The sequence below is a fragment of the Callionymus lyra genome, chromosome 5 (genome assembly GCF_982586985.1).
Source record: "Callionymus lyra chromosome 5, fCalLyr1.hap1.1, whole genome shotgun sequence".
In the NCBI taxonomy this organism is placed as follows: Eukaryota; Metazoa; Chordata; class Actinopteri; order Syngnathiformes; family Callionymidae; genus Callionymus; species Callionymus lyra.
The window spans coordinates 21,410,939-21,425,699 of record NC_141822.1 but is presented as its reverse complement, the minus strand read 5'-3'; the positions used below and the strand labels follow the sequence as shown (position 1 = coordinate 21,425,699).

Genomic DNA, 14,761 nt, shown 5'->3' with positions numbered 1-14,761 from the left:
GAACGGTGTAACACAATACATGTCATTCCGAAGCTATATTAACATTCAGAGCATTAGTAGGAGGCACTTATTTAATTGTTTGTAGAAAGCCATTGTCCAATTTTATTTTATATTTTTCAGTTTAACTGAATTTTTTTTTCTAATTGGCTCAATATATTTCCTAAAAAACATATTCGTAATGTACAACTAAATTCAGCTGTGTAACTGCAAGGGTGACATAATAATAAATATATATAAGGTAGAGTAAGGTAAGTAAGGTAAATTTGTTTTTTTCCAATAGCCACAGAAAATACAGCAATTTTTCATAAAAAATAAATCAAAATAAAACAAGAACAAGAACAAAGAGAAATAAAGAGAAGATGATACAATCTAAGTCTAAAGATAAAGATAAAGAACATATATGTATGTATACTGTATATATGAATACACTTTGGATCCTACATACATTTCAACGTGGAACCCTTACCATACATTCCATTGTATGTACATTTGTATTTATTTAGTTTCATAATGACTCATTTGTATTCTGTGGACCTTTTTTTTTTTATTGAACTTTCTGGTCGGAAATAGATAAAACCCGATTATGATCAATTCTAAATCTCCTTTTTAATCGCATTACACCACAATATCTGGACGAAATAATGTCTCCTCTGTGACATCTCTCAGTCTGGCCGTGCAGACCATCTTCCAAATCTAATATACCCATCCATAAATAGCTCACCTATCGAGCCCATATTGAGTTTGAGCGACTCGTCCGCGCGGCCAATCGGCGCGCTCGCCTCCCTCTAGCCCCGCCCCCCGCACGCATCACCGCCGCCCTAATCGCTACTCTTCCGCCTATTTGCCTTAAATGGACAAACAGGGCAGGTGATTGACGTGGAAGCCACGCCCCCCGCCGTCGCGTCTAACCTCGCCCCCTCCCCTCCCACAAATCCACATCAGTGTCTATTTTGGCAACAGGGATACGCATGGAGTCTCCATCACCATCTTTTTACGCACGGAGGCAGATGATGTGCGCAGGTACCGGTCCGCTCGAGATCACGCTCGTGGAGTGAAACCATTTCTTCTTTTTTTTTTTTTCAACGGGACTAATTTGGACAGAAGTGTGACAAGAGAAGGAACAACTGCTTGTTTTTATTTTTTTTGTAACAACAACCTTTTTTTGGTGGATCAGTTTTTTCCCCCCCACTCTCGCGCGTCAGCATGGATGTCTTGGCGAACCACAGCATCTTTCAGGAACTTCAGCTGGTCCACGACACCGGCTACTTCTCCGCCATGCCGTCCCTGGAGGAGAACTGGCAGCAGGTACGTGTCCATCCTCCTCATCCTCATCCTCCCGATCCGTCAACTTTTTTTTTTTCCACGATGGATCCGTGACGTGTAAAAAAAAAAAAAAGCCTCTTTTGTCGCGTAAAAATGGCAAAAGCTTGTCACATGCCATTTGGAGAGATGAAGATCCCAATCCCATCATTGAGGCGAAAAAAAAATGGTCGTGAATTATAGATGTGCATCCCCGAGATTACCGCGTGGTGACCCCCCTACGCGTGGGCACCTGCCCCCCCTCCACACCCCACTCCCCCCCCACCACCACTCTTATCTATAATAGATAGTCTTACATGTCTCTTGTAGCGTCTAAATGTGACGTGATGGAAGAAGACGCGTCCCGCTGCTTCCAGTCCACTTCCACGCTGTTTCCAAGTTCACAGCGGCGTGGATGAGCACATGGTGAAAAACAAAATACTCCCCCCCCTCTCTCAGCAAGTGTACTACATTCCTGGAATATAAAGTACTGTGTTGTGCACATGTGTAACAATAATTTGGAATATACACACAAATGAGTGGAACATTTTGTGTCTATCTCTAATTGTGACATTTTTTTTAAATTTATTAATAGTTGAGTTCATACATGTGTATTTTGGTACTTGTGTGTCCTTCAATATTAAGTACAAACATGTGTTATGTATGAGTGAAACATCTTATTTAACTTGTGAATATGTGTACATAAAAAGGAACATGTGTGTTTATTATAGCAATAAATATGTGTGTATTTATATAGTGTTGGTTGGTTTTCAACTAGGTGATATATATATATGAGCAACACAGAGATATTTCCCTCTAATAAAATGTGTGGGTGGATGTTCAGTCACTGAGTGTGTCTGTAAGTAGTCGTGTGTGTTGAAAGGGTTATTGGTTCTCATAACACATTTATTATCCTGTAAAAAAAAGGCCTTTAGGAAAGTGACTTTCAAGTCTACTCCGGGGCTCATATCTCATCTCTATCCCTGCTCCAATCCTCTTTACGTTAATACGAATTAAATTTTTATTTTGTGTTGATGAATCCAGACACACTTATTTCAGGTGTGTGACAAACAATAAAAAAGCACAGCTCATAGCACAGCCTGCATTGATTCTGCTACTGATGATGCTTTCCATGCTGCACTTGACTGACCATAGAGAGAAGGAGAGAGAGAGAGAGAGAGAGAGAGAGAAAAAAAAAATCATTCCATGGAAATTTGATGCTGGTATTGTTCAGCTTTTTCCTCACTCCTACGGAGAAGGGTGGGGGGGGGGTGTAGAGGGGGGGCTGACGGTGGGTGAGTCTGAATCCATTCGTTGTGGCCAAGCAGCCTAATTGGCATCTTAATGTTTTCCACAGACACTTTTTTTTTTCACAACTCTCCAACTCCTTCACTTCTGGAGGAATTTTAAATTGCTCCTGTGTGTGTGTGTGTGTGTGAGTGTGTGTGTGTGTGTGAGTGCGTGGGGCCATATACAGTCGCATCTCTGCTGCATCTCTGAATCAATACCTGATGCAAATGGAAGGGAGAGCTGCCCGGGCTCTTATCTGTGGAGGCTGAAAATGTCAGTTTGCTCTGATTGGACAGAATTTCTCTCAGACATCGGCGGCACCTTCTCTCCCGGCGCCAAAGCTGCAGGTTCACATATAAATTCGGAGGATGCGACTCCTGATATCCGATTAAAAAAAGATAACTCGATTGAAGAGACATAGAATCCTCGGCGAGTGAAGATTTCTCCCTCTGATATCATCTGCAGCCGCACGGCACCGTAGAAGCAATTTTAACAGCAGATTAGATTTTTAATAGAGACCCTCACACGTAGTGAGTCGTTTTCATTACTTATATCTGTAAAATCAGACGATGGAGGACATTAAACTGCACATTAGCTGCTCTGAGAGATGACCTGTGGTTGATTAAAAAGAAAGGAAAACAGGTGGAGAACAACAGGTAAAGGTCACACAAAACAGGAAATTCCCTGATTCTCCCTATAAACCTTTACGTTTGACGTCTATTAACATTTACAGGATACATTTTCCATTCATCCGCTTCTACCTGGAGTAGAATGATTATTGAAATAATTGATGAACTCTTATTAATGGGGTACTAAACCAGTCTACTACTTCAGTTCTATGAAGTCTGAATATTTTCAAAAGACAAAATATTGTCTATATTCATTGGTGCAACTCTGCCATCTAGCTACATGAACCCTAAATCTAACCCCAAGTTATTATTTGTGACCTCTCAGCCAAACTAAAATCCTCAAACAATACGATCATATTTAAAAGTTTAGATAAAGATTCCGGTAGCATGTAATGAGTCACACAAGAAGATAGTGAAGTTCGCTGCTTAATTATGTTCTGGATAATGTACTAAGCATTTTATTACTACCTAAAAAGAGTAGAGATTTCCTCTAAAATAACATTAGCCTCTGGTAAAACTCTAAAAACAAAACTGTTTCAGAGTCAATATTCCATATAAATAGTACTTAAACACAAACATGCTCACACATTGGCACAAAGTCCGTAAAAGCTAGAAGACACAAACATACAGAACCCCATCATCGGCATACAATCAAATATGCATAGATGCAAACATGTTGTTGTAACCAGTGTGTAAGTAAGTAAGTATTGTGTATTTGTAAAGCACCTTTCACAGACAAGGGTCGTAAGGGGTTACACAACAAAACAATACACATTTGAAAGTACACACAAATTTAAAAAAACGTTACGGTGAGATGGTTTTTATGCACTTTTATTTTACCAGTGTCAAGAGAAAAGACCCCCTCATAAAAATTGATATACATATTTAATCCACTTTATTATATAGTAAGTCAGTAAGATTTCCAGAAAATCTCACTAAGTTCATTTGTAAAGGCCTCAAAAATGGGGGGGGGGGGGTAGAAAAAAAATCAAATAGGTCCAATAAATAAATAAAGTTCAATAAAATGCCAATGATATTTAATACACGTTACATTAGGGATACATCCAAAATTATAAAATAAAATGATAATCCTTCCGGCAATTTTTTTTTTTTAGTTGATTTTTACATTTTACATTATTTAAGGAAGGTTACACTTTTTTTGTGGTAACCTCAAACTCACCATCTCTGCGTTTTTACTTGAGAAATATTCACTTTGTATTATTGGAGTCGTTAAAACGCAGAGTCAATTATGCTGAAAAAAAAACTTTTCTCTTAAAAAACATCCCATCTCACAGAACATTGAGCCAAGTCGCGCGTCCGTCCTGTCAAGCACGGCTCGTGGACGTGACTCTGCAGGAGTTATGAATTGTGGTTTGCTTTAAAAGCTTCGTTCCTCCAGCCCGCGATCCATCCGAGCAATCCCCCTCTGTCTTCCCGGGACAATTTAGAATGTGATGCTTTTATGGGGGTCTGATGGTGAGATAGGAGGCCGTTGTTGTCTGCCCTAAATGGCTCCCAGAGATGCAGTGGCAAGAGTAATGACTGTGTCCCCTGTTGGTGTCTGTGAGGCATGATTCAGCCCAGTAATGGGGGATGGGGATGAGGAGAGCAAGAAAGTGTTTTTGGAGGTCCGCAGATGGTACTTTTGAAACTGTCTATCTGTTCGGCTAGTGAGCTTTCTCCTGTTATGGACCCAAAATGAGTTGTTGTGCTGCTCGCCATTCTCGCGACAGTTATATATATATTTGTTTTTTCGCCGGAGTAGAAATAAAAAGAAGGTCACTTAGTTTACTTCAATTTGTGAGTTTGTAAAGTATCTTTTGTCAACTGGCTTCGACTTAAAACGATCTGTTCATGTGTCTACAGTTATTTGTTACTCATTTTTTCTACACTACACACTGAAATATTCAGACATAATCTTCTAAACCTCTGTCAAGGTCACTGATTCAGATTATTGGAACATTTAAAGGACATTAAAAGTTGTTTATTTTCTTCTTCTTATCCTTCTGCTTCTTCTTCTTCTTCTTCACTTTTTTCTCCATCTTCTTCTTCTCCATTTCTTCTTATCCTTCTTCTTCTCCTCCTCCTCATCCTTCTGCATCTTCTTCTTATTCTGTATTCTCCTCCTCCTTCTGCTTCTTCTCTTTCTTCTCCTCCATTTTCTTCTATTTCTGTTTCTCCTCCTTCTTCCCCTCCTCCTTCAGCTTATTCTCTTTCTTCTCCACCTTCTTCTCCTCCTCCTCCTCCTCCTCCTCCTCCTCCTTGTCCTTCTGCTTCTTTTTCTTATTCTGTCTTCTTCTCCGTCTCCCTTCACTCTTTCTTTTTCATCTTCTTCTTCTTTTCCATCTTCTTCTATTTCTGTTTCTCCTCCTTCTTCCCCTCCTCCTTCAGCTTCTTCTCTTTCTTCTCCACCTTCTTCTCCTCCTCCTCATCCTTCTGCTTCTTTTTCTTATTCTGTCTTCTTCTCCGTCTTCTTCCACTCTGTCTTTTTCATCTTCTTCTTCTTCTTTTCCATCTTCTTCTATTTCTGTTTCTCCTCCTTCTTCCCCTCCTCCTTCAGCTTCTTCTCTTTCTTCTCCACCTTCTTCTCCTCCTCCTCATCCTTCTGCTTCTTTTTCTTATTCTGTCTTCTTCTCCGTCTTCTTCCACTCTGTCTTTTTCATCTTCTTCTTCTTCTTTTCCATCGTCTTCTATTTCTGTTTCTCCTCTTTCTTCCCCTCCTCTTTCAGCTTCTTCTCTTTCTTCTCCACCTTCTTCTCCTCCTCCTCCTCCTTCTGCTTCTTTTTCTTATTCTGTCTTCTTCTCCGTCTTCTTCCACTCTGTCTTTTTCATCTTCTTCTTCTTCTTTTCCATCTTCTTCTATTTCTGTTTCTCCTCTTTCTTCCCCTCCTCTTTCAGCTTCTTCTCTTTCTTCTCCTCCTCCTCATCCTTCTGCTTCTTTTTATTATTCTGTCTTCTTCTCCGTCTTCTTCCACTCTGTCTTTTTCATCTTCTTCTTCTTCTTTTCCTTCTCGATTTTCTTCTGGTCGCCAACCAAAGAGTTCACTTCGTCCTCAAAGACAAAGATTCCTCCAGTTACATAAGCAGTATGACTCACAGGTTCAGATCTCATGAGAGACTCATGAGGATCTTCTTCGTCCACATCACTTAAACGTGAAGGACAAGACATTAAGTATCATCGCCACAAACTCAGACACACACACACATATACTGTATATATAGGCAGACTGATGAGCAGCCAAGTGTCTGTACGTTGTAACTGCCATGAGCGACAGACGAGTGTCTAAATGTGGAAAGAGCATCAAGGTTTGACCTCTATATCCACACGCAGATGCATTCACTGACACGCACTTCTCGACCGGCGACTTGATAGCACGCATATTTCCAGAAGCTGGAACGGCGAAGCAAAGAAGTGGAGAGAAGTTGCCAAGCACGCACATTCTCAGTGCTGCAAGGTTTCACATTTCACAGTCTAGTGGGCTTACGAACCCCATGAAGACGTGCAGACCGTCGGCGAAGACCGGGAGACGCTTCCAGCTAATATTCTGGTCTGGCGTGAGAGACACGTTTCCTCTGCTGCTGACCTGTCAGTCCAAGACCAGGAAGCGATATAGGCTCTGAAGACATTATAGGGCGGGATGTGCGAATGGGGGATCTATAGATGTATGCTGGTGTGTGTGCGGGCTTGTTATGTAATCCTCAGATGGCTACAGCTGTTTTTTCACACACAGCAGGACTGCTGGTGAATAGAGGCCCCACTTTATTTGTCTCTGTCTTCCTCATCTGTTTCCTTCTCCCACTCATCGAGGGATCGTGTTGGGTCCCAAGTTAACTCGTGTCATTGTAGTGGAGAAATGTGTCAAAGCAACTATAAAGTTTGAAGTTGAGACACATTGAAGAACAATAAATGTACATTTATTAGAAATTAATTTACAAATGTTATAGTTCACCTCGATAATTAAGATAAATAATTTTCTCAAGATGGTGTTTGTATTTGTGCAAATAACTTTAATACAACAGAGGGTTAATCTAAAATAATTGATTAAACACAAGCTTAAATGTATAACTTTTTCCTAAATAAGAATGAAGACAAAATATTTTACAAATCCACTTTAAAACATTCGACTTATTTTAGTTTCATTTATTTTTTCGAGTTATAGTTATTTTTTATTAAATTATTTTTATTATTATTTATATATTGTAAATTGTTCATGTCATTATTTTTTTCATGTTATTAATTTTATTTTAAGTTATTTTATGTTATTGTTAATTTAATTTTTTGTTTGTTTTTTCTTTCATTTTTGCGTATCCATATTTTAACATAATTATTTTCTTTAAATAATTGTATTGTTGTTTGTTTATTTATTGACACACCTTCACCAGTGAAAAAGAAAGGAGAACAATTTTAATTTACAATAATATTGAGTCTATGGTCTGATCATCTGAGCGTCTTTACAAATTTGCAAAGGATTGTGGGACTGTTTTTGGAAGCGCATTATTGGCCATTTTTGTAGTCCTTGTCATTTTACCAGATTTAACAGTGCTTTAAGATAAGAAAAAGATACGCTCTAAGTGTGTGAGATTTGATTACATTGCCCCCATTTAAGATGATCTACATGGATGTTTGGTTTTAAATGTAGAAGTTTCTCTCAGTAGTGGTTAGCAGGATGCGACACCATGCTTTATAGACTGTGTTTTTAGAGAGATTATGTGCATATATAATACATTTTTTTCCTTAAAAATTAATGTGCTGTCTCTGGCTGGGTAGTAGGACAACTACGGGAAAACATGACATTAATAATCTTAAATTATTAATGTTTTAAATCTGGAATCTAGAGTTTTTTGTTTTTTTAGAATCTATTCATTATTCAAATGTCAAATTTATTTTAACCTCACTTGTTGACAACATTTTTATAAGGGAATTTCAAGTATTTCATTCAGAAGTCATGGATATCGTATAAGTGGCTGATGGGAAAATCCGTAGCTAAAGTATGTTTTTCAAATTTACTTAACCACATATAATATAATAAGAATTGCAACACTGGTGGTGTTTTTATCACTGCTTGCATGAGAAAAAGGAATGTAAAGATTACAGTTGTCTTCATGCCGATCTTAGAAGGAGTAAACGCCACGTCCGACATTGATGATAATAATTCATCCAATGTTGTTTTTGGTGGAAACCTTTAGAGTGAGATAAATATCAGCGAACTAACAGCTCTGTGCTTCAGAAAGGATTCAGACAGACATGTAAACGGTTCTACTTTTTGGCTTGTATACAGGTTAAAATGTAAGTCTGTAAACCAGATCTGATGTTGAATTCTTTGTCTAAATAAATTGTAAGTCAGACTCCTAACCTGAGAGTGGCCAAAACACATAATCCCCTCTTCAAGCAGACCTCTTATCGGCTCTGTGACCTTCCCCTCACGGCATCTTGATGTCGTTCTTCGAATAATTATTTTAAATCTCCGTCGATGCTGGAGAGAGTCTGCTGTGAGCGATGGGGAGGAAAAGATCCAAACGCAGACTTAATCATAATTCTCTGTAAAGAACTCCCGGTAGTGCTTTTTGTTTTGCACCACCGCCTTTATTAAAATGTCAAATCAACTGTAAAACGCAAAGATTCCAGGAAATCAACTCAACTGAATGTTTTTTTTTCGTTGTTCAGTTCAGTTCAGTCCATTTCGGTGTGACCGAAGATGATGGAAGATGGAAGTCGGAGCTTCATCCCTGACTGGTTCTGAATACTGATATATTCATACAAACAAACACCAGCACCAGTCGCTACAGTTCATTTTTTTCCCCGACATCCTTAAAGTATTCCGAGCGGCCAGTGCTTCCTCGGAGTCGCCTAAAATAAAATGTATTTCCAGCCATGTTGTTTTGCTCACCTCTAACCCGACAAGCAGTCAGAAGATCCGGAAGATGGATGCCTTGCCGAATCTTTTTGACACGGCAAGGCCCGTGACTCAACCATGCTTGAAAGGAGGTCTTTGTGCTGCGAAATGTTCCGCTCCTCTCCATTTTTTAAAAAGCATCAAGGTTATTATTCGTGGAAAAAATGCATGTCGGATTCATCGCCAGACGTGATGAGGGCGTTCAATTAGCATTTCGCCGTCACAGCACTTAAAGTGGCTCCTGATCACGTGGACTCATGGGAAGAAAATGTAACTTATTCAAAAGGAAATATTGAGGGGAAAATAATTCAATATTTATGTTGATTTAAACGAGGGCCAAAAACTTTCTGGCAGTCCAATTCGAGGGCCACACAAAAGTGATTCAGATTCATAAACAGGAAGTATCATTTCGATATAGTCTTTTCATTATTTGAGGCTCAAAACACTTTCCTTTACTGTAACATCAGTTTTACTCAATTTTACATCCATCATCCTTATCTTATCTTAAAGGTTGACATCTTTCTAGGTCACTATACTAACAGGAACATTCATTTTTATTGATTTTAAAACATTTTTTAGATTTATTGGAAATGATATAATGTTGTCAATATCACAACATAAAGCAATAAATTACAACCTAAATATATGAATAACAAAACTGAATACAAATTGTGTCTTTCACTATCCAGTTTTGTTTGATGTAAAAGCATCATTTGTTTTCCTGATTGCAGACAGGTATTCTCCACAGGTGTGTGATTCTAGAGCTTGTCAGTGTGTATGACGGAGCGAGGGTCATCTCAGCCTCTCGCTCAATGTCAGCCATGATGGATTCCGCCCTCCGTGACCTCGCTGGGATGAGCGGCACGGGGGAAGAAAAAAAAAAATCTGATGTATATTTTATGTACTATCAGGTGTGCAGGTTTGTGTTGTGGGATGAGATGTACACGTGACCTCCTGACCCCCGGAGCATCCCTGTGACGCTTCGCTACATGAATGAAAATCGTTGATGTGATTCGTCGTTATTAGATTGACTTGAAAGCGAGAAAACAACTTAAAATTAATGAAAAAAGAAGAATGAATATGATTTTTCAAACCACAGATGTATGTCATGTGACCTATTGATGATTAGTAACTAACTAATTATGCATATTTTTAACTTGACGTAAGATAGATCCGTTCATCGAATGAGTCATTGTTCGTGAACACGTCGCCATCCGTCTGTCTCATAGTTTGTCGCCTGTGACGGTTTTATGGCCACAGATAAGAACGTGGGACGCACTGATGTAAGAGAAGACAGCTGTGGGAGTAATCATGTTCTCCAGTGACGGGTCTGTCAGCGAGGAGGTAAATCTGTATGTTCAGGTTTCCAAGGATTCAGCAAAAGGTTCGATAACCACTGGGAAAATGGTGTTTTTTTTGTTATTGTTTCAACCCATGGTTTTAACACTGGACCTCACATATTTTTGGGCTAAAGCTCTCTTATCTTGTGCAGAGAAAAGAAAGAGGCCGATCAAGTGTTAATGCCTTCAGATCACCGCTGACTGGATGTCTCTGGCTTTATCTCCGGCCGCTCTCTCTCTGACACTGAGGCAGAAGAAGGAGCTCCGGGGCCATTAAAGTTCAGACTCTGCGGAACCCTGTGGAGTTTTCTCATCCAATATAGAAGAACAGGATGTGGAAAGGGGGGAAACAGAAGTCCATGTCTAAGAAGTAGTAACAATGCAGTTATTAAAATAGCTTTATAAAAGTTATAAGACAAAGTCCCTAGATTTTCGAGGTATATAATTGAAAAAACGAGGACTGGATTTTTTAGTGAGTATTTCAAAATTAGCCCTTGTGACACCTCTTTTTCTTTTTTCTAACGACTTATCATTCACACAATTAAAAAACCATTACATAGATCATGTAATATGAAATATATGTCATAAATATATATCAAATTAACAGCTCAAATGCAGATTTATATTCCTCTTAAGGAAACAATATATTTTTGTAAACAACTTAAGTTTTCAATTTTGTCTGAAAAATGTCTGTAGATTTCTTGCCAACAGACTTTACCGTAAACTTATTTACAACAGATGTGTGAAGCAGAAACTTAATTTAAAATGTGCAAAGGGGTTGAAAAATACTTTAAATCATTTGTGATTTTACAGGGTTTATAGCATCTCGGGTTTGTCGAACCGCAAGCAGAAACTATACTTTCAATCTGATAGAATTAGAGGTTTTTGGTGCAACTGAACTAACCTCTCAACAGTATTCAGTCGCACCTTACAAGCACACACAACATTTTGTGACAATATTAGTTTAGTTTAAGACAGAAACTTCTGCATCTCTACTTGATAAATGGCGTCCAATTTCAACAATCATAAGGAAATTGCCTTTGATTTGTGTGCATAGAGAACAAGTGTTTCTTACCTTTCTCAAATACTGTTAATTAAATTAAACTTCTACTTTTATAATATCTTTCAGGCTCAATAATTATCTGATGATTCATCTCAACTCCACTTTCTTGTGAAGGAGAAATAATTTCACTAATGTGCTGTGTTGTTTTAGTAAGATTAGATTAGATTTTTTTTTTCCCTTCTATTACAAACCTCCAGTTAATCTATCACTAGTCGACCTGTTGCTAAGGAGCTTTGGACAGCTGGAATACATGGTCTGGCCAGTCTGTCTGTTCAGCTGTCACTCTAGAAAGTAAATCTAACCCAGAGGTATTTTAGCCTTCCAGGAATCTAATAACATAATAATATGCACCCCCCCGCCCCCTCTCTCTCTCAGTCCAAAAAAAAAATACATGGAATAGGGACAAGGGCGGTTTGCTGCAAGTAAACACCAGCAAGACTTGTCATCTGAGGCTGGTCATCAATCATGACTCGTCGCTCTTGGATCTGTCAGCTGCAAGGACACGAGCGCTGAGGCCTCAAGGATAGTTCAGAAGGCAGTGCATCAGATCAAAAGCCCGGACTCAGACCGCAAGAACTTACCGACCTTTTCGGGGCAGGGTTTGTTCTGGCATTCAAAGCCTAAAGTTGTCTTAATGAACTCAGTTCATCCAGGGAAAATGAAACGACAAGTCACCATCAGCCTTTAACATAAGTGTGTACTCGGGGTGTAAGCAGCGGCTGGATGGTGTCGTTTGGTGTTCGCGTCCTCATCCACAATGCAAAGTCTGTTTGTCCGCCAGATGCTTCCAGGAACCCACTTTTATCTTAAAACATACCGTCTAAAATAGGGTTTTCATGATACAGAAATTGTCAACTCCATACTGAGACTCAATACTCAATACTCGATACCATTTTCAATACCACAACGATTAAAAAATACCCACACATTCAAAATAGTTTTAATAAAAGAAAAATGCAAAACAACAAATCTGTACAGTAAAAAGCAACTTTGATAACAAGTTTCTGAAAATAAGTATCTTGTCCAGATAAAGCATTTTAGTATTGGTACCTTTTGGAGTTTTGATACCTTTGATAAAGGACAGATATATGGTTAAATATATTGTATTCTAAAATGGTGTACACCAGCCATACATGATGGCAAATCTAAAATCATCAAATAGCAGAGCATTATTGAAACAAGTCAAGATTAAGGACTAAGAAATATGATAAAAAAATCAACCTGAATGATTCAGTTTCTTAACACTTTCAAGTCTGGATTAACCTCTAAACTATCGATACCTTTTAGACTTTTGATACCTTTGATAACCCTCAAATAAAGGTACACATATATGGTTTAAAGTTTATGTCTAACATGCTCTACACTAGCCAAACATGATGGAAAATATTACCATGATACTCATCCAGTGTCTTAACTTTTCTACCTCTACAGTATGTGAATGGATGAGGCATCATTCTTCACAACATTCAAATGTTTCTTTTTTTAAATCCAGCAGTAAACGTGTCAAAGTAGAAGGACGTGGTTGAGGAACTTGCTCAACAGGCTGTGGAAGTGCCCTTCTGTGGCTTAATGAGACCTACGGGAAGCGTCATTCATCAGCATGGCAGCATACCTCTGTTCCTCCATTGTTCTGGTATGCACGGAGACGAGTGTGTTTAAGCCCTAATGACGGGCTGGCAGCCCTTTGATTAGATGAACCTCTTGGTGCTGCCAAACGACATCTGTGTTTATACCGCTCTGCTTGTCTTTGAACACTCTTCCTTCACAGGGTGTGATTTCTGGTCTTTGCTGACTCGGCCGGTTTCACTCAAACTACAAGGAAGTTTTAAGGAAGTCATGTTGAGTGATAGTGTAATAAGGAAATCGTTGGAAACTAGTTTTTTCCCCTTAAATGCACTTCATTGACCGCTTCCGAAATGACTGAAGGCTCTCAAGTTATTCCTATTCCAGAGTGATTTACCAACTCTACTTTTGCAACTTAATCTAATCTTCAGGTCAATTCGAAGCTTGTCCAATCCTGCTGTGAATATTTGAAAACTAGTCTCTGCTACTGATTCACCACCAAGCAGATGAAGTACCTAAAAGTTAAAATACTTTATTTGGAACACTTTCTGATTGCTTTTATAAATAGGGAAAAAACTAAGTGAAACCCTGTCAAAGATTTGAGCGATTTACATCTAAATCAGAATGTGGAATTATGCATTCCTTCTCATAGAGATCCAGATTACCACCTTAATAAAACTAAAGGACCTCTAAAGGTAGATCAGTGTAGTTCGGTCTGTAAAAGTAGTAGAGTAACTGACAGAACGGCGTAAAGATCTGGGTCAATTTCGTAAATTAATCCAACATCATGAAATCAAGTTGTGACAGATGCTTCCACTACTAATACAATTATTTAATTCTATCAACTAAAATTAAAATTAAATCAACCATAGATTACACAAATGTAGAAAAGCGTGGTGCTTTGTAATGGGTGTGTGTGGGCAGGAATCTGGTGTTATGATCATGATACAGGGGCATCGATACAATATATTGTGATACTGTAGGAACAAGTAGTATTTTAAGTACTTTCCTCTGGTGTTTCAGAATTTAAAGACATGACTCTTGATGAAGTTCTAACTGTTTTCATTTGTTTTGAAACCCAAATATGCTCAAACATCAGCTTTAAAAGCTGCTGAAGACAACTGTATCCTCTCATCCTCAGTCATATTGGTATTTCAATGATCCTTTGGCTGCAGAGTACATAGTGATTAAGTCTAATTGCAACCCGAAACTGAACACAGAGTGAATATATGTTAATTTAAAATCAAAATATATGTAATAATTGTTTTTTACACACTTACTTGAACAATAAACCATAAAATAACTATTGGTTACACACTTAATATGATTTGTAAGTAAAAAATAAATGCAAAACTTGATAGAGTGCTGTTGAATATTGATACAGTATCATGAAAAACAATTTGCGATATATAATGCGATATTGATATTTCCTAACACCCCCATTAAGACCTAGGATGAACATAGAAAGCATTCATGCTGTGATGAGGTCGTGTCTATGCTCAGTCAGTTTGTACTGAATTCATGTGTATTAGTGATCATTCACTGATGCAATCTTGGCCGAGGTATTGTCAGTGATTACAAAACCCTTTCCATGAGGATCTGTGCTGCTAATGATCCAGGGCCGGAAGAAAACGACAACGTAATCTCGGTTTCATGTGTAGTTTTTATTCTTCTTAAATAGAA

At 38.4% G+C, this 14,761-nt stretch overlaps 1 protein-coding gene across 1 annotated transcript in view; it reads left to right on the top strand.

The window, feature by feature from the left end:
• Positions 1-892: 892 nt before the first annotated feature.
• The window catches only part of LOC148079726 (Krueppel-like factor 7), a 49,655-nt gene continuing 35,786 nt past the window's right edge, over positions 893-14,761 (top strand). Inside the window, exon 1 of the mRNA XM_087791394.1 lies at positions 893-1,305. Coding sequence (XP_087647520.1) covers positions 1,204-1,305 — 102 coding nt within the window. The 5' untranslated portion in view covers positions 893-1,203. The remainder of the gene's footprint in view (positions 1,306-14,761) is intronic.